Source organism: Alligator mississippiensis, chromosome 4 (assembly GCF_030867095.1).
Source record: "Alligator mississippiensis isolate rAllMis1 chromosome 4, rAllMis1, whole genome shotgun sequence".
Lineage (NCBI taxonomy): Eukaryota > Metazoa > Chordata > Crocodylia > Alligatoridae > Alligator > Alligator mississippiensis.
In genome coordinates, this window is record NC_081827.1 from 110,834,130 (window position 1) to 110,853,835 (window position 19,706).

At 42.0% G+C, this 19,706-nt stretch overlaps 1 protein-coding gene across 1 annotated transcript in view; it reads left to right on the forward strand.

The window, feature by feature from the left end:
• Positions 1-19,706, forward strand: part of DGKI (diacylglycerol kinase iota) — a 186,758-nt gene that overhangs the window by 41,326 nt on the left and 125,726 nt on the right. Inside the window, exons 9-14 of the mRNA XM_059726475.1 lie at positions 1,176-1,271; positions 2,941-3,023; positions 8,839-8,899; positions 13,797-13,910; positions 15,578-15,715; positions 16,843-16,921. Coding sequence (XP_059582458.1) covers positions 1,176-1,271; positions 2,941-3,023; positions 8,839-8,899; positions 13,797-13,910; positions 15,578-15,715; positions 16,843-16,921 — 571 coding nt within the window. The remainder of the gene's footprint in view (positions 1-1,175; positions 1,272-2,940; positions 3,024-8,838; positions 8,900-13,796; positions 13,911-15,577; positions 15,716-16,842; positions 16,922-19,706) is intronic.

Consider the following 19,706-nt stretch of genomic DNA (forward strand, 5'->3'; position numbering starts at 1 on the left):
CAGAGAGGGACTTGAAGCCCAAGGACGGGGCTTGGAGCCCAAAGTAGAGACTGAGGCCCTTGAGCGTGTAGTAGAAACAGAGAGGCCATGTGTGAGGCCAAGTAGGTGAAGGCCAGGTGTGTGCCGCCAGACTGAAGGCTTTATGTCAGGCTAGACAAGCTGAAGGCTGGGTGCTAGGTCGAGCAAGCTTGGGCTGGGAGTTAGGCCATGAAGCATCTGCCAGGAATGAGATACAATAAGGGAAGGCTGGAGTCATATATATATGCCCTTGTCATCAGGGCAGAAAAATGGGCAGTCTCCTGCCTGAGTAACATCCTTGTAATTATTAACATCAAGACATGGCAGGAGAGGTGGGCAGGTGGTCTTGTCTTCAGCGCTAGGACAAGTGGGCGGGCCTACATTTGAGACCGGCCCTGGGATGCCCACTTGTTACAAACACGTTATATGGTTTTTTACTGTTTGTAAAAAATTGTCAAATTGAGGTAAGTTTCCAAATGAAATGTCTCCTTGAAGTGAAAAAGCAAAATGTTTCATTTTAGAAAAGTCAAAATGAAACATTCAACATCTAATTTTTTTTCCCAGTCTTTTGGCCATACCAGTTAAAAAAGAATCTAATATAATTTCATGAATTATTTTGGTCAACCCAAATGGCAATTTATAATTAAAAATTAAGTTTTGTCCAAAAACTTGTGCCCACCTCAACAGTTTCTCTCTCCTGTTGGTGATCTCAGTATAAATTCCAAACACTGTTTCAGATGGGAGGGTGAACTGTCTTTACATAAGATATATTAAGTACCTGCATTTGTCAGAAAAATCTAACCATGGATTTTCAGATCCAATCCATATTAGATTGGTCACCTCTGTGCCTATCTAAAATCCATTCAATGCCTTGTTATCTACAGCAGGATTGTCAAAAATACAACACGTGGGCCAGATTTGGTATGTGGACCTGTGTTATCTGGCCCAGGGGGTTGCCTCTGGGATTGAGGCACAATGATGGAATATAACTGTTCACAGATCTATATAGAAGACTATACTTTTCAAGGTTATTAGCCTTGCAGCTTTCATAGCCACTAAATTCACATTTAAAATCCTTTGTGGGACTTTTTGGTGGAGATTTTAGTGCTCTTCTGTATATCTCTAGTTAATGCACTTTTTCACTGCTGTTTTTGTAGGAAAACAAAGGCCGACCTTTTGTGATAAAACCTATCTCTTCCCCGCTCATGAAACCGCTGTTGGTGTTTGTGAATCCAAAAAGTGGAGGGAATCAGGTAAGGACATCAAATTAATTCTAATGACAGTTAAAGAATAATCTATTAATGGATTTCAGTTGGGTCAAAGAAAAGGAAGAGTTGCATATGACCTGAACCACGGACACCTGCAGCAGATGCCTGGAACCTTTCCACATAAAAGGAAACTTGGATTTTTCAAGATAATCTTCCTCCCAGTTTTTAATTTTTTGTAAGGAAACTAGAATGATGGGAGTATTTTAGGAGACCTCCACCTTCTATAGGAAAGGGGGCCTCCAAAGAAATCTTCAGTCATCCTTTCTGTCCTAAGAGATGGTTAGTTTCTTCACCACCCTGACCACATCCAGCTGGTTTTGTATTTTAAGTATGTAAGAAACTTTGTTTTAAGCAGTTGTTGCAGAGTATAATGTTGCTGTATAAGCATTTTACTTCATTATCAAGTTGTATACTGAATGCAAGTTTAGCTAAAGCAAGCAGCAGGTTTATATAGACTCTAGCCTGCTTCTTTCTTAGAATTCCTATGGCTAAGATTTTCAGATCCAATCCATATTAGATTGGTCACCTCTGTGTCTATCTAAAGTCCATTGAATGCCTTCTCATTTACAGCACGGCTGTCAAAAATACAGCACAAGGGCCAGGCATGTGGACCTGTGTTATCTGGCCCATGGGTTTTCTGTCGGAATAGCTGGGTTCCAGCAGCTGGGCACGGGGCAGTAGTGGCAACCACCATGACTCCCTGAGATAACACTAATGTGGGTCAACCCCAGTGAAATCATGAGTATGGATCCCCAGTGAGGGTTCATTTAACCAGTGCCCTTATTCAATCTGTTGCCAAAATCTTTAGTATGGATCTCTGTAACAGGGCGTCTGGCCCTTTATAGGAGGCAGACAGCCCTGGGGTAGAAACCGAGCTGTGGGTGATTAGCTGGCAGATGAAAGCCCAAGAGAAGGAAAAGCAAGGAGCTCAAGCTGGAGAAAGGAGCAGTGGGCATAGAGCAGATTGAAACCCAATGAAGCTTGTGTCTAAGAAGGGCCAGAGCTAAAGGGTCCTCTTCTGCCACCTGGAGAAAGGATAGAGTCTGATTTACTAGTTTGTTTGGAAAAAGGGGTATTGTTTTGTGTTATGAGAACTGGATGAGGGACTCCAAAAGGAGTAAATTCTACCAGCATGGCAGCAGGAGCACCAACCCACTTATAATCCCTTGGGGACTTATTTTGGTGGTGGAGGGCTGGTGAGTGATGGTGGTGTTAACCCCTGTGGCTGCCTGATGCAATGGAGCAGCTCTGGCAACCACCACTACACATGCTCACCTTGCCACTACAAATGGGTACAGATCCAGCCCACAAGGAGCCTGGAGAGCCAAACAGATCTGATACCCCTGATGCATAGCATATGTTCTATAGATTTTATATAACAGATGTGTTTCAAATTCAGTAGGTCTGCATTTATACATACACAAGTGAGATGATAGCTTCCAGGACTGTTTCATATAGCAAATATCAATCATAACACTTGCTTTGTGTTTAGTCTTCCCAAAACAGGCATCTTTTAGTTTGTTTATGTTTACTAAGCTACAGATGAATGAAATGCACTCTAAGAATTCACTTAATTTTAATAAGTACAGTTACTTATAATACTGTAGCCAGGTCATTCTTTCTTATGTGTTCCTTCCATTTCCTCTTTTCACAGGGCACCAAAGTTCTCCAAATGTTTATGTGGTACTTGAATCCACGCCAGGTCTTTGATCTCTCTCAGGAAGGGCCAAGGGATGCGTAAGTGCTGATGTATTTAACATTTTCAACATTGTCTTTGCTTATATGAAGTATATGGGCAAATTGATAGGTTGGATGGGGTTCTCTGACAGTGATGGAGAGGATTGATAGGTCAAGATTTGGAAAGAGCTCTCCACTGTCCAAGGTACTGATTTGTGCTTACGAGTGGTGGATATGATATACCTTGATTTTAGCAGGCTTTGTACACTATCCTCCACAACACTGTCAGAGGAAGCTATGGAAATGCAGTCTGGGTGACACTTTTGCAAGGTAAGCACATAACTTGTTGAGTAATTATACTCAAAGAACAGTCATTGATGGCTTGATGTCAAGTTGGAAGGAAGTATCCAGTGGGGTTGCTCAGGGGACTGTCCGGGGGCTGGTACTATTCAACATTTTCATTAATGATTTGGAGGGTGGAGTTTAGTGTACACTTAATAAATTTGCATATGATACCTAGTTAGGTGATGTGACAGGCACTTTGGAGGATATGATTAGGATTGAAAATGACCTTTATACATTGAAGAAATGGTCTGAAATAAATTGGATGAAATTCAGTAAAATCAAGTGCAAAGTACTCCCAAATAATACAACCTGGCAAATCACTGGGCTTATTTACACATGCACTGCACATTTACTGCACAGTAATCAAAATTACTGCACAGTACAGGCATGCATCTACATATGCATGCCCACACTGTGCAATAAATATGGTGACTTACTCTAACTTGAGCCTAAATCTGATACCTGCATCATAACCTAGTGGGCCTCCCAGGGCTCCTGGCTGGCTGCCTCTCCTGATTTCAATTTGGGACTAAAGTTAGTCCCAAATGCTGTCAGCTGGCTCTGGCCTCAATTTGGGACTAAAGTTAGTCCCAAGAACTGGCGGGCATGTGGCTGGAGCTCTCCCTGGTGGCCACAGGGGAACATGGCAGGCTGCTCTGACTATATTTACTCCCAGGTCATCTGCCCAGGTAGACACTGGCCTATTCCCATTTACTGCGCAGTAAACTTAAGCCAGCATAAATGCATAAGTAGACATGCCCACTAGGTAGGCTTCAGTACTGCAAAAAGGACAGGGGGTTGTAGTGACCAGAAAGTTGGATATGAGCTGACAGTCTCGTGTGTAGTATTAACAAAACAAAACAAAAACCGTAATAGTATTTTGGGACATATTAACAGGAATGTCCCATTCACGTCACAGTAAGTGGTTCTTCCACTCTATTGAGCACTAGCGGGGCTTTATCTGGAGTTCTGTGTTCAGCTTTGAGCACCACACTTCAAGGAAGATGTGGACAAATTGGAAAGAGTGAAGCATAGAGCAACAAAGGCGTTCAAAGCCCTAGAAAACGTGATTTATGAGAAAAGGTTGGAAGAACTGAGGTTATTTACTCTGGAGAGGAGAAAACTAAGGGGGATTGATAACAGCTTTCAAGTACACAAATCACTGTTAAAGAGACAATGGTTACAAATTGTTCTCTGAGTTCATAATAGACAGGATGAAAAAAAGGGCTGAGATTGCAACACGGTGTTTTTAGGTTAGATATTAGGAAGAACATTCTATCTATGAGGGTTGTTAAATACTAGAATAGATTGCAGAGAGGCTTTGGAATTTCCATTGCTGGTATTTTAAAGTGCGAGTTATACTCACATTTGTTCAGGATAGTTTAGAGAGGAGTGTTTCTGCACTGAGAAGGGATTTTGATAAGATGACCTCTTGAAGTCCCTTCTAGTCCTATTTTTTTCTATGATTTTTATTCAGTAAAGAAGCTAAGTTCATGTTTGATTTTAAGCATAAGCCTTATTGACTTTAAATTGAAGGTTAAATGCATCTGAGTTATACCATATGCTCTACAGCCTTCTTCATCTGTGATAAGGACATGCAGGGATTATAACTTGTACTGTTTCATCTTGCTGCTGAATAACTTCTATACAGCTGAGTGGAATTCAGTTGAATCAATGGTATGTTGGGACTTGTACTCACTAAAGGTTTGTCCCTTTGGATCCTGACAGTCAGGCACATCAGTAAACAAACTGTGGATTCTGTTGTTGGAAAGTGACTATTATTTGCTGGGAGACGTCTGCCAATTTGTAGATGACACCAAGTTGGGTGGAGTTTCAGATACTCTGGAGAGAAGAGCTAGGATCCAGAATGACCTGAATTGGCTAGAAAAATGGTCCATAATCAGCCAGATGAAATTCAACAAGGATGAGTGAAAGTTCCTTCACTTGGGACAGAATAATTGTCTACATACAGACAGACTGGGGAATGAGTAGTTAGGCTGTAGTACTGCAGAAAAGGACCTGGGGTTACAATGGGCCATAAGCTGAATACGAGCCAACAGTATGTTTTTGCTGCAAAGCAAAGCAAAGCAAAGCAAAGCAAAGCAAATACTATGTTGTATCACCAGGAGTATCACTTGCAAATCAAGCGAAGTGATTCTTCTGCTCTGTTCAACACCGTTAAATCCTCACCTGGAGTATCACGTCCAGTTTTGGGCCCCGAGCTTCAAGAAGGATGTAGACAGTTTGGAAATAGTCCAGTGCAGAGCAAAAAAAACAAACAATGATTTCCTAAAATGTAGAAAGGGCATTTGAATTCTTATAGCCATTCGAGGAACCTAACAGAGCAGTACACCTTGCCCAACTGTTTATTGACTTCCCAAGTCACAAATCACCTGCTGATTGACCTTTCTAATACTTAAAAACTCCAACAGAATGATGGTGCCTCTCTCACTTCAGAAGTGGCAATCGCTTGTAGCTACATCTCCTCACCTAGTAATTGATTTAATTCCATGGAACAGCTACCTTCATATTGTTTCACAGACATGTAAGCAACTCCTTCATGAGCATAGGATTACAAGAGAATATATTTTTCCTTTTCACTTATGAAAAAAGTCTGATTTCCCTCTCTCTGCTGCCAGGTGGGAGTATTTGTTGCTTGTCTATTTGTAAAATTTTCCTTTTCTGAGTTAAAGAAAATTGTAGTGTAAGAGAGAGTGTAATCCTATGCAGGCAATGCAGATGTTTACCCAGAAAAGAAGGGTGAAAAAGTATTTGTTGTTATGCTACCAAATCTTGGGCAATTGGAAGTATATATAGCTTGATTCTCATGTAGGGTAGCTTCATGAAAATGGAATAGGCAAGAATAAAGAAATATGATGAACATTGATGGGCTTTTTTACCCCACGGCAAGTAAAATGGTTGGACAAGGTTTAAGCACAAATGGTTTAGTGCAGGGCTGGTCAACCTGTGGCATGGGCAGTCTCTGGGAGTGGCATGAGGCAGATTGAGGAGAGAACTCAGCAGCAGATAAAACAGTAAGCTGAAAACAGAGCAGCAGATTGGCAGGAAGCATAAAGCAGGGAGAAGAAAGCTGAGCAGCCTGTTGAGCAGGGGAATGGGATCAGAGTGGCACTTGGGGATGGGGCAGGGTTTTCCTTGTGGCATGCTTTGGCCCCCGTTAGTTTCGTACACCCTATTAGATATGCAAAATGATTTTAGAAACACTGCAGATGAGTCTCCTGCCTACCTTAGCAGTGTCTTAAGCCATGTCAGCTGTAATGCTTCCGGAAACATTGCATTATGAGGGATTATGTAAGGCCTTCAGTACCCTACAGACAGTTGCAGGACTAGCTGAACTGTTTCAAGTTGTCTGTACCTGCACTGTCAGTAAAACAGTTCATGCTGAAATCATATTTCCTGATGAAACATGATCTGCCTGGTATTTAATTCCTCCGTAAACCCTTCAGAGTATTCTTTTGTTTGTATGTAAAGTGTTTTTAAGGGGGAGCAAATGATACTTGGCAAAGCAAATCGCTAGTATAGACAACACCATCATGACAATTTAAATGCTTCCAAATGGATAGTGGCCTAGTTCCAGCAAGGGAGAGTATATGAAATGAGAAAAGATATTATATTTGTTTCTCTTGGTTTTTCTTTCCATCTCTGTTCTTCCTTGTTTCCAGCAAACCCATATTTCTCCCCCACTTCCTCAACAACTCCCTCTAGTCCTGCTGGTGACCCAGAGATTAGCAGTCCTGTGACTGACCCCAAGTCCAGTCAGGGAGACTCACATATTAAACACAGGACAGAATGTAGTTCTGGGTGGTGCCCAGCTCCAAATCCATCGGTGTGTTTCAAAAGTGAGGGGGGAGAAATTATCTTGAGGAAATATATTAGGAGTGTTAGGAAAACAGGTGGGAGAAATGCCTAAAGGCAGAAATGCTTCTGCTTTAACCCTGGAGTTTCTTTTGGCCCAGAAATGAGTGTTTATGTTCTCAACTTGTGGATGTGTTTTAAAATTCCAAGTTTGCTTGTTTTACAATAGAAAAGAGATCAAGAGTTTCCTATCTTTAGAGCTGAAGAGTGATTCCTTTCAGAATTATGGCAGCTTTAAAACACAAAGTCAATACAAGTGAATGAAGCCTGGCAACTGGCGGGAGGGGAGGAAGGGCTTGTTTGCTTCCTAAAAGATTTTTGATTTTTCACAGTCACTGCCAACAGTGGTAAGCTTATTTTTTTCCCCACAGAATGAAGTTCCATGACTATGTATGGAAAATTACTGTTGAATCAAGCAATTGGTCAGGAAAAGAGGCCTAACTGTATTGCTTAGTCACTGGTAGTATACTATTTACTGTGGTCACCCAGTTGAAAGCCATTACTGCTTTAGGGAAAATAAGCTGCTTCCTCTCAAAGCAAGTGGAACAAATGTGAATTTTGTGAAAAATGAATTATGAAGCGTGAAGTTCTTAAGAGGTGAAGGACTACCTGATGGGAAAGCTTCCATTCAAGCTGCATAAGGCTCTCATTCACTGGCTAGCATTTTTCAATACCACTAGAGGGTGCACTAGGACAGCTAACTGAACCTCTTGCCATTGTCTTTTCTGTGATCTGCATTGCTAGAGGATCAGGTTCGGGAGTGATTTTACTAGTGAATTTGAGTATGCATGTAAGTCAGCGGTGTCAAACTCAGCTGGGGCCCTGGGCCCAATCTGGACCCACAGAGTTTCTTGTGGGCTGGATCCAACCCTGGGGCACAAGGGCTGCCACTGTGGCCACCATGGCAGCGGCAGAGTCCCAGGGTCTGGCAGGGGTGGAGGCAGCAGGAGTGTGGGGTTCGGTGGCAGAGAGACAGTCTCGCTGCTGATGGCCATGCTCAACAGGGTCAAAAGGTCCAACTTCTGGTATCCTCCAATAGCCCAGTAGGCTGTATGTTTGACACCCCTGATGTAAGCAAATGTTTAAGGGCACTGGATGAATGAAAACTGTTGCAGGCAGGCAGAGTACAAGCATCATCTGAACTTCTCTGCTAGTGCAACTTGCTTGCCATTTACAACTTCCTTTCTGTTCCAGGCCTAAACTACTCCAGACAGAGACTAATGGTTATTCCAAATGTAGAGCACTTTGTGACATGCGCAGGTTTTTCTTCTTAGACACCACCTAATTTTGATACTGAATATTGCATAAGCTAGGAACAGGCATTTTATTTGTCTCTGGACAAGTTGTGCCTGCTTGTCACAGAACAGAAATGTCCTGGGATTGGTGTGGGTTTAGTGAGAGTCTGAATGCACTGCCACTTTTCGGTCATTGATTCAGGATTTGTCCCAGGATAAAAAGTTTTATCTTGGAAACAAATGCGATGTCTGTTTGTAACCACGATGAAGTGACTATATTTTTATTCTGTAATATTTTTTTATGTTCTATAAAAAATCCTTCCATTATTTTGCTTGTTGTCAGACACTTTATTGTCAATCACTATGTTGTCAATTGCTCACATCCTTCCTTTGTCTTTCCCTCCATTTTCCTCTGCCAGGCTTGAACTGTACAGAAAAGTGCCAAACCTGCGAATCCTGGCCTGTGGTGGAGATGGAACGGTAGGTCTTCTGCACCCAAATGAAGCTTGTATTCTTATGCTTCTCTTATGACAGCTTTAGAAAGGGGTGCATGTCATGTCAAACTCAGCAGTTTTCTCTACAAATTCAGCAAAGATGGACAAAAAGTCCCTTCCAGGAAGGTCTCTGTCCAGTGTCTATTTGAAGGAAAAACTAGCAGTTAAAGTGTTTCAACTTCATCAAATAAGTCAAATTTTGGACTTTTTATGCATGAGCATGTGATGCAGAGCATAAGAGAGCATTCTTCTTTAAAATGTGTTTACAACTAAAACATATTCAGCTTTCCAGGCTCTTCTCAGTGTTAGATAACCTTTTTGATTATTATTTGTATTCAAGTGCTGAAGACTCAGTAGGTCAGGTGTGTGACTGGGAGACAGGAGACCTGGTCTCTATTCCACCTCTGCTGTTGGTGTCCTCTGTTACCATAGTCAGGTGTTATGGGCTCCTCTGTCCCTTGCTTTCCCCTGGTTCATGTGTAAAGTGTTTTGAGATGTCTACAATAAAATGAAATATGATCCAGTGGTCAGAGTATTACTCTGGGACTTGGAAAACCCAGGCATAATTTCCTGCTCTGCTACTGACTTCCTGTGCATCCTTGGAAGTCATCTAGGATCCAGTTTTTAGTGGGCTAAAGTATTTTAAGTTGCAGATGGACAACTGCTTGAATTTTCACAAAGTGTCCATGCATCTTACTCAGAACCAATAGGAGTGAAGTGCCTAGGAGCAGTTGAAAATCCTGAAAGGTACCTACTTGCATCTTTCTGTGCCTAGTTACTTTAAAAAAAAAATGTCCCTTAGTCACTGCATGGCCCAGCTGAAAAATGTTGATATTAGTGCTTTTGTACCACCCACAGTTGTGGTGGAATTAAATTCCTTCAGTTTCTGAGGTGCCCAGTTATTGTGCTAAGGCAGCCTTATAAAAACCTACAACAAACAGTTATTTGGAAGCTAAGCAGTGGTCTTTATTTGTGAGAGCACACAGATTTTTTCTTCTTCAGAACTGGCTTTTTCCAACATTGCATTTACTTTGTCCCCAAGACAGATGGAATGAGTCTAGTCCCAACTGGGACTGATCCAGAACCCCCAGCTGGATGGAATCAGGGCACTGGCTGGGTCATCTCAAGGTCTTCAGGAAGAGGGCCTTGCCCACACAGTCCTTAGAAACTGAGGCTAGACAACATCTCCTAACCTTCCTGGATCCCTGCTAACCTGTTTGCCTACTTGTTCCAACCTAGATCTCACCTGAACCTTGCCTAGCCTAACCTTTGCCTTGATCCTTGCCTAGCCTGAACTCACACTCACTCCTGCTTGGATCCTTGGTTAGTACCTGCAGCCTGTCTCTGCTCCAACAACCCTGTTGGCTGTTTCTGTCCTGGATTTCCAAGTTCCTGTCCTGCCTGTTCTTGAGTGGTCCTGTCCCTGGCCTGGACTTTTCAGTACAATCATCAGCTTGCCTTGACTTTGATTTTTTCATAACCCCTAGCTTGATGCCTTGGACTGATGGCTGGCTTGATCTCGGCACTCTAGAGTAAACCCTATTCTGGCAAACTCCTTTTGGACTCACTGCCCATGCTCTGGTCCTTCCTAACACCAGTGTTTGACGTCATACCTCCCCTTTAGAGACAGTTACCTGGAATCAGGTACAATCCCAATAAGATCTCATATAGGTGTAGGTCCCACTCTGAAAACTCAGCTCCCCATTTGAAACATCCTATCACTGGGTTTTTATTCTGCCTGAGATGCCTGCAGGGGTTTAGGAAAGGATTATCTAAGGTACCTATGGGAATTCAGTACCTGTGACAAGAGCAGCCCCCAAGGATGACCATAATGCCCCCTTAGTGGCCAAATTACCTGTTTCCCTCACTGTCCTGGCCTGCCATACTTTGATGGAATTTGTATTTTACATTGGAAGGCTGTTCCTCAAAGTCCCTGAGTGCATTTCCCCTGGATCCACATGTGTCCTCAGGCACTAACTTGCCTTAGGGGTGTTAAACATGGCCTCCAGCTGCTCTCACAGCCATACCCATGCCTTGCAGATGTCACTGTCATTATTTTTCATGGGACTTCCCAGCCCTGTCCACACTTTCTGCTCCCCTGGCACTAATCATGTTGTCCAAGCCTCAGCCTTCTTCTGGCCTTGACCCCTTTTCTTTTGCTGGAGTCTTCAGCCCTGGCCCACTGTCTCGGGCTTTGGCTCCCTGGCCCCAGTCCCACTGTGTCCCTGCCCTATGCAGTACTTAACACAGAGTGCCCCCGTACCACCCTGCTGTGTGGCCTTCAAACCTCTCCCACAGCCACAACTGGGTCCTCCAGTTAACACAACTCTAAAGACAGCTATATAACACAAGACCCATTTAACTCTCTGAGGCCAACAGAGCTCCTTCCTCTTGCAGGGTCAGGGCCAGTCTAAGCCTCTAGCCCCAGGTTCAGGCCTATATGGCATCTTTCTCCTCCCCTTCTGGTCACTTGACCTAGCCCTTCTGGTAAGGTGCTGCTTATTATGTCCAATCAGCAGCCTCACCTGCTCCTTTCCTGCAGGCTGAGCCCTGTGGCCTTTTCCAAGTTGAGCCTGCTGCCCTTTCAGCTAGGCTCCCTGCTAGCTACACGTGCTCTGCTAGCTCTGTCTGGCTCGCCCACCAGTATTCTGCACTTTGCAGCCTTTTCCCCTATAAGCTGCACTACCCTATACAGTTGCAGGTTCCTATATTTCCCTATGCCCCTATATAGTTTGCTTACTGTAATCCTGCTCCTGCTTCCTCCCAGTAGCAGGGGTAGGTGCCCCCTGCTACAGTACCCAACTCTCCTTCCATTTCTAAAGAGTTGGATGTCTGGCCTTTTTGGGATCCCAGCCTTGGTGAATATCAATATTAATAGAGAAGAAAATAAAGAATCGATTAGGGTTCTGTTGTTATATGATGCAAAAGGGCATCTACAGTGATTAAGTGGGGAGCATTCCTTCAAGAACTGACAGGATACCCTTTCAGCAGAGGATATAGCTGCAGCAGTGAAAATAGATAACCTTCCAATCTGTTGAAGAAAGCAGATGCACTCTATCATCCAAGGGAGCTGAAGCTAATAGGAGATCATTGAGATCCAATGAATTTTAATATCAAAATTAGTGAAGCTCCATTGGCTTTTATCAAACCTTATTTTCCCTTTTGCTTCACCATGCATGCAATAGGGGGCAGCATCTTCTCATTAGTATGAAGAGCACTAGACAATTATTTTAGCTGCTATTGAGACTGACCACATTAATATCTAGTTCCCAAAGTCATTATATTTAGAAATGAAGAATCTTGCTCAGATGGACTTAGTGAATATTCAGTGAGACCAAATATTACTGTACATTATTGAAATGAAACAGAACACAGTAACTGTTCCACTATTACTGAGGATAAATGGAAGGTTCTGATTTCCAGGGCTGTCACCAGTATTCAGTTCACAAAAAAATGATGGACTCTTCCCTCTTTGACCCTAACACTATTGTTAGATATATAGAAACAGGGTCAAATTAAATAACAAGGCTTACCATTTGCATTTGTTTATGTAACATTTCAAAGTAATTTCCAAATTTAGTTAATATTAGAATCTGCCCTTTAGAAATGGGGAGACTGACATCCAGGATGGTGACCTTTCTGGTTGCTTATAGTAAGTCTAGGGCAAAGTGGTGGCTAGAATCAGAGTGGGGAATGATTTCCCACTAATTATTTCAGTGGGGCTGTGATTTAAGCACAGGGTCTCAATCTCTTAACATCTAGGGCCAGATGCAAATTGGTTCTGTAGCCACCTACGCTTAAGTTCTGGAACACCTAAAACTCAAATATCTTGTCCCAAGGGGGCGATTCAGCTTGATAAGGCTTAGGTGTCTAGGAAGCCTGAAGGCATGTGGAGGTGGTGATGAACTCTATGTATTTTATATTAGGCAGTCATTGTTTAAAAAATTAAAACAGCAATGGCAGGACAGACCAAGAAAGCAAGACTGCACCTTTTTAGGCTGGCACTGTAACCACCAGGCCACAAAAGCATGATCTTTCTTGCTTGTTATTTTGGTGTTATGACACTGGTACTTATGGTTGCCCAGGGGCAAATCTGGAGGGGTAAGAACACCCCCATCCAGATTATTATCCAAGAGCTCTTAAGAAAAGGGAATTGTGAGCTCAGATCCCCTCAAACTAAGGAGGTCCTATATAACACAGGCCTATACCTGCCATTTCCTAGGTGAGTGACCTACCTACTAAACGAAAGGTGGGCACCTCTATCACTGGCATTTTTAGCTAAATTCACTGTCTGTTAGGAATACTCTCTGAGTAGACCTAATAAGAGGTCTCTCTGGTGGGGTTTTGTACAGAGTTTTGGTGCTTCTTAAGCATCACTATATATCACAGTGGAGCATAGATGGGACCCAGGCACTCCAATTGGATCACTTCTGATTATATGCAGAAACCTTAGTGTAACCAGTTAGGGAACTTGCCTAGTGATTTAAGGCACTGAATGTATTTTGTGACTGTTGGCATAGGACCAATTTGAATAGTTTTTTGGGAATTAGGTAGCTAAATTCCACCTAGATCCCAGTGTGAATTTAGCTCTTAGGCACTTTTGAAAATCCTACTAGGAACCTATCTGCATCCTTAGGACCTAAGTACCTTTAAAAGCCTGGTCTTAGATTACTGTGCCTACCATAAGGCTCTACAATGTGAAATAAAAGTTATACAAGTATAAACACAAGGTGAAATGAGCTCAGATATGCTCATTTTTTGCATCTTCTGTTGATCTCACATCCACACAATGAGTATACATTCCATTTCTCTATTTCTTTCTCTCTTACTATTTAATTCCTGCTCATTTCACTTATTGACCTTTCTTTTTCTCTGTTTTGCAGGTGGGCTGGATCCTCTCCATCTTAGATGAGTTGCAGCTCAACCCTCAGCCTCCTGTTGCTGTCCTTCCGCTTGGTACAGGGAATGACCTTGCTCGCACCCTCAGTTGGGGTGGGGTAAGCACTGACCCTGACACTCTTATCCAAAACTTAATAGCTATCTAGTCTAGTTCTTTGTTAAGGTGGACTTTCTTCTGGTTGCAGTGGGAGTGTGGAGGAAGAGATGCATCTAAGGTGCATTTCAGATAAGCACAAACATCCAATTGCATTTCCACTCTTATGCCATGTATAGAATGATTCCAGGTACAAGCAAAGACACTTCAAGTTCAGATTAATATGGGAGCTCAATTCTAGCACTTCTGGTTTTGTTTACAGTATGTGATGAAATGAGATTCAAGGTACATCTACTCAGATAATTATTGCATACCTGAACACTTACCCTGCAAAAGAGCTGTGTACCATTCAGAAGCTGCATGGATTTTGCTCAACCTTACCTTTGATGGATGTTGTTTTGGATTTAGAGTCTTGCTTGCCTCATTCAAGCCTGAAAACTGTATAGTCAGCTCTGGTGAAACAATGAGTTGTGGTCCATTTTGGACCTGCAATCATGAAATTGTCCCTACATCTCTGTAGAGGGAGACGGTTTATATGAAACTTGAACTGTGCCCTGAAGGTTTTGTCCCAAAATGAGGACTATATTTAAAATATGTGATGAAACCTGGTATGATTCTCAGAAACTCTATGGAGCCATTAATATATTTTTACAGTGTACAGTGTCTAGTGCAATGTAAACCTGATACCTGTGGCTTGGACTTCCAGGTGCTAGTAGAACACAAATGCTAAATACATTTGTTGTAAGAAAGTTTTGTCTAACTTTGAAGTCAAATTGCAATGATTCTACTGGATTGCAAAAAAGTATTAAGTAGCATAAGTTAAACTGCATAGGTACTGGGAGAGTGGCATTGGAGGCAATGCTTGTTACCACTTCATTACAACTGCTTCCATTGAAATTGCTGTGTTATTTCATTGTAAATATGCAAATCAGTTGTGTTACTGTTCATGTTTTAAATTTCTATAGTGCCTTAATGTCTTGTTTTTAAGATGTACGATTTCTTGTAAAAAGAGGGGATTGATAGGGCCAAGATTTTAATCCGTTTTACCTGGTCAATCATAAAGTGACTTGCACATATAACTAAGGAAATGGAAGCTCTCTTGAAGCTTCCTTGCAGATCTTTATACAGCACAATGTAGAACAGTTCTATTATAATTAACACTGTAATAGAACAGATCTTTTAAAATAAACATTGACATGGTACATTTACCTTCTGTTTTCATACAGTAGAAAGACTTCTCTCTTAAGGCATGTAGAGCCACTTTAGTCAGGATAAAAGACTTATAAAGTCTCCAGATCTTCATGTCTTCTGTGGTTGTGCAGAAAGATTTGAACCTTGCCAAATGCAGTCAGTAGGACTGGGGAACTGCAGAAGAAAGCAGGACATACAATGTTAGGGATATCCACTACTTCTCTCTTATACCCCTTTGGCCTTGCTGTACTTGTTAGACTGGAACTCATAACAGTAGTTTGCTGACTTTGCCATTGGTTTCATAAACAGCAGACCATGTTTATGAAAATTTCAGGCAGGCTTGGATTAGCTTTCATGTAGATTCTCTCCCTTTACACAAGTCTGGCCCGCCAAGGTCACTGGTATCTGGGAAAGGTAATTACCATGATTTATTTTGGATGCCCATTCCTAGTCCCTTGGTGACCCTTGTTCTGCTTCTAGGGTTACACGGATGAGCCAGTCTCAAAGATTCTCTGTCATGTGGAAGATGGCACCATTGTCCAACTGGACCGCTGGAACCTCCAGGTGGAACGAAATCCTGATTTGCCCCAGGACGAACTTGAGGATGGGGCACGAAAGGTTAGAGCTGCCCCTTCATTTCCTGCTACTTTAAGGATATTGAAGTTCATGAAATTTGCAGCATGCTGCCCATTAACAGTCCTTCATAATTCTCAGTTTTTGAGGATTATTGCTAGGAACAAAGAGCCAGCAAAAATCTCTGGTGTTTCTTTTGCAAGGTCATTGCTTCTCCTTATCTTTTAATCATGACAAGAAGAGGACTAGCCCTGAGATTCAGTCCAAAATTAAATGTAAATCTATATGGTATGACTGTGTTCCTTGGCCTGCTGCTTGTGAATACCACCTGTGCATCTCATCTCAGCAGCTGTTATGTTTCAGTTGTTGGTCTTTGTATTTTAGGGCTGTGTTCCCTTTTCTTCTGTGGGCTCACATTATATCATTGGCCCTCCCACGTTTAGTTTGCTGAGTCAGAGGATGAGACAAATCCTTGCCACAGTTGTTTTCTCCCATGTTAATATGTTTTAATCTGCAGTTACATTGAAGTGGGGTGATCATCAGAAAAGTAAAAATGCCCCCTTGGTCCTGACTATATACATCCCTTTAGCCTCTTCTGAGTTATACTTTCTGGTTTACTTACTGAGTTTCAGTGTTTTCCTCTTGTCAGCTGAGCAGAAGCAGTATATTTGTGAAAAGAGCAGATGTGCTCTATTTTGCCTTATGTGTCATCAACAGAGTTACAGCAGAGTTTTGAGTCCAGAATCTTTATTGTTGCTGGTGATGTATAAGGCAGAAAGAGTACAGCTTGGTTTTTGTGTGCCCTGCTGAGCTTGTAGTGCCAGCAATTAGGAAAATCTTTGTTTTGAAACGTTAAGCGGAGCAGCTTTATTGGAAATCTCTGAAAGAATAAATAAGGAACCCTGTGATGTCTTTTTTATGTAACCATAAAGCAAAGTAGATATATTTGGGTGCTTTCATTTTTGCATTTGATCATTTTCAGGAAGCTGTTTCCACTCCAGTCCTCACAACAAATCCATGTATAAAATTCCCCTCCTTTCTCCCTTCTCTTCTCTCCTTCTGTAGTTTTTCAATTCTTGCTAGATACGGAATTACATGTGTGGAATACTCGGTCTTCCTTTTATACTGCATTCCGATGTTTCATTTGTCTTATTTTTGGTCTTTGATTGCAGCTTCCACTCAGTGTATTCAATAATTACTTCAGCCTTGGATTTGATGCACATGTCACGCTGGAGTTCCATGAATCTCGAGGTGAGAGGAACTTTTAATACACTTAACCCTGGGAGCATGGGGACAGATAAATGGTGAAGTAGTAGGAATGGTTTCAGTGATTGTCACAATAGCTGGAAAGATTGAGATTCGTTGGAGAAAAAATGGGTTAAAAGGAGAGATCTTGGGAGTCTGCAGGCCCATGAATGAAATATTAAGGAAAAATGTAAATGTTAGGAGAAGCTTATGTTGATCCAGAACTAGGGCATTTGGGTGAAAATAAGGAAACAGCACAAAAGAGAAAAAAAAGAATATACACTGGGGGAGGGGAGGGGAGCAATATAGTCATGTCCACAAAAGAACTGGACCGATACTTATGAAAGATGATGATGTAATATAATTCGGTTGATTTAAACATAGGTATACGCCGATCCTAAGAATATGAATGAGTCTTTATAATAACCCACACACCTGGATTTTTAGCTTTTGGTCTGTTATAGCATTTTATTTGTCTTTGTTACTGCTGAAGATAGTATCATACTATACATTTTTATGAAATTCCTAATTTGGTTAAACAATCAAGCATTGGTCTGATGTTCAGTAGCCTGTGGGAATGACTGAGGTGAGCATGTTTACATCATCAGACCTGTTGTTCACTTTTCCTTATTCAGCATTTGGGTGATTTAGCCGTGTGATTTTTTTGAATGACATTATCACTTGTCCTCATTTTTACATTATCACAACACCATTTAAAAATAGAAAAGATAGGTGGGACCCTAACGCTGTGCTAAATAAAGAACTGGATGCATGATGGAATGAGCTAATGCATATTTTATAATGCTTAAGACTGCTGCTAGCTTTAGGAATGATAATGAAGGGCCACAGAAGGGCACAGGAATTAAATGATGACAGCAGTGTGCATTTTTTTTATGAATGTGCACCAGCATACATTCCTAATGTGACTATGAATATGGAGCAAATACTAGTTTCATGGCTGCTTTCTCGCTTAGTGGAGGCATTACTCAATGAAATTGTAGAGCCCTATAAAGAATGAACATTATTTCAGATATGCCATTGCTTTAAAAATTTACATGGGAGAGAGAATATTTTGGCAGAGCAAGCTCTGTGTGTGTGGGTGGCTATGTATGGCTACAGAAGCTTGCCTAGCACCAGACTCTGCTATTTCAGACTTTGTATGGTTACTTCCTTATTTCCCCGAATGCTAAAATATACAAGATGAATCTTGTCTCTTAAAAGGGAGAAGGGCTTCAAGTTTTGGTTTTGGTACCATCAGTATGTATGCATCTTCCTTTATGTATGTATGTCTTTATTCTTAGTTTTAGAAATAAGAAAATGGCTTCAATACTGGTCCCATTTGCTGTAATTCCAGAGTAATTGTGCTGAAGTTCACTGGTTTCACAAAAGCAGAATGTGGTCCAATAAGTTGAATGCGCACATGGTGTTCTACATGTGGAGCTATTGTAATAGTATAAAAAATATCAAAAAGCAAATAACTTGGTCAAACAGATTTACTTGAACTCTCCTAACCTATTTAGTATGTCATATTAAAAGGGTTCAGATTCCTTCCTAAATTAGCTTAGTGTTTCCATTTTGTTGGAATAGGTAGTGAGTTGTCTCAAATGTTACTCTTGTTGAATGTTGGCTTTTCAATGGCAACTTCTCCACTTATGTGGCCAGGCATTCATGTGAGGCTTGAATGAACCATTAGGTTCAGACCTGAATATAGGGTGAAATGTAGCTATGCTGCTCCAGGAAGAGTGCTGGGGAGGAGTTCTACCTCAAGGTCACAATTCCTCCCTTATTCCCATTTAGCTCTAGGAAGAAATACCTCCCCTCATCTCTATTTGGAGTGATACCTCCAGGGATACTGCCTCACCCCTTGTCCTTGTGTCTGGCTAGCTCTGTCCTGGGCTACAGTGAGATGCAATCTCATCTCTGCCCACTTAGTTACTTGAGAAGTGGGATGCCTAGGTTCTGCAGTCCCTGCCTTCCCTCCCATACCTAGGATTTCAGTCCAGGCAATTCTAATGGAGCTATGGCAGGAGGGAGCCCCTTATCCCTATTCTTTCAGCCACTGTCTCAGAGCTAGGGACACCATGGTCTTTTGTAGACAGAACTGTCATTTGTGTAGGCAAATAAAGATGACATTTGTACATACAACTCCCCCCAGCAATTTGCAAGGATGCTGCCCTAAGTTAACTGGTAAGGTTTAGCACAGCATTCAGTGTTCATTTATAACACAGCAAACAAAAACTTAGACCCCCTCTGTATGTTACAGATATGCTGCAATAAATGTGTTAATCACAGCACAGATGGCAAGGGTGCTTCACGTGCACCTAATTTAAGGCACCATAAAATGGCAAAACAGCCATAAAAATGTTCCGCATATATTGTAGATGATTTTTATGGCTGCCTTGAATGGCGCCTTAAATTTAACATGTGACTGGGGTTGACAATTAGCTGATTGTTGGTTCTGGGTCTGGGACTGCTTTGGGTCTGGAACAGGCCCTAATGATGTCCTGGCCCTGTCCAGGCTGATTATTGGCCTCAGTCTGAGGCTGTAGGGGAAGCTGAAAGGCTTCCTTTGCTGGAGACTTTAAACTCCATGCCTAGCAGCTTTGGCTGGGCTGCCAGGTTTGGGGGGATCAGAGGCTTCTGGTGGGGTTTAAAGTCCCAAGCAGGGGGAGCCCTTTGGCTGCCAGGTGTAGGGTTTTGACAATCAGTTGATTGTCAGCCCAGAGATGGCCAGCTGTAGGCCTCAAACCAGATCCAGAGCTGTCTGGGCTGGGGCTAATAATCAGCTGAA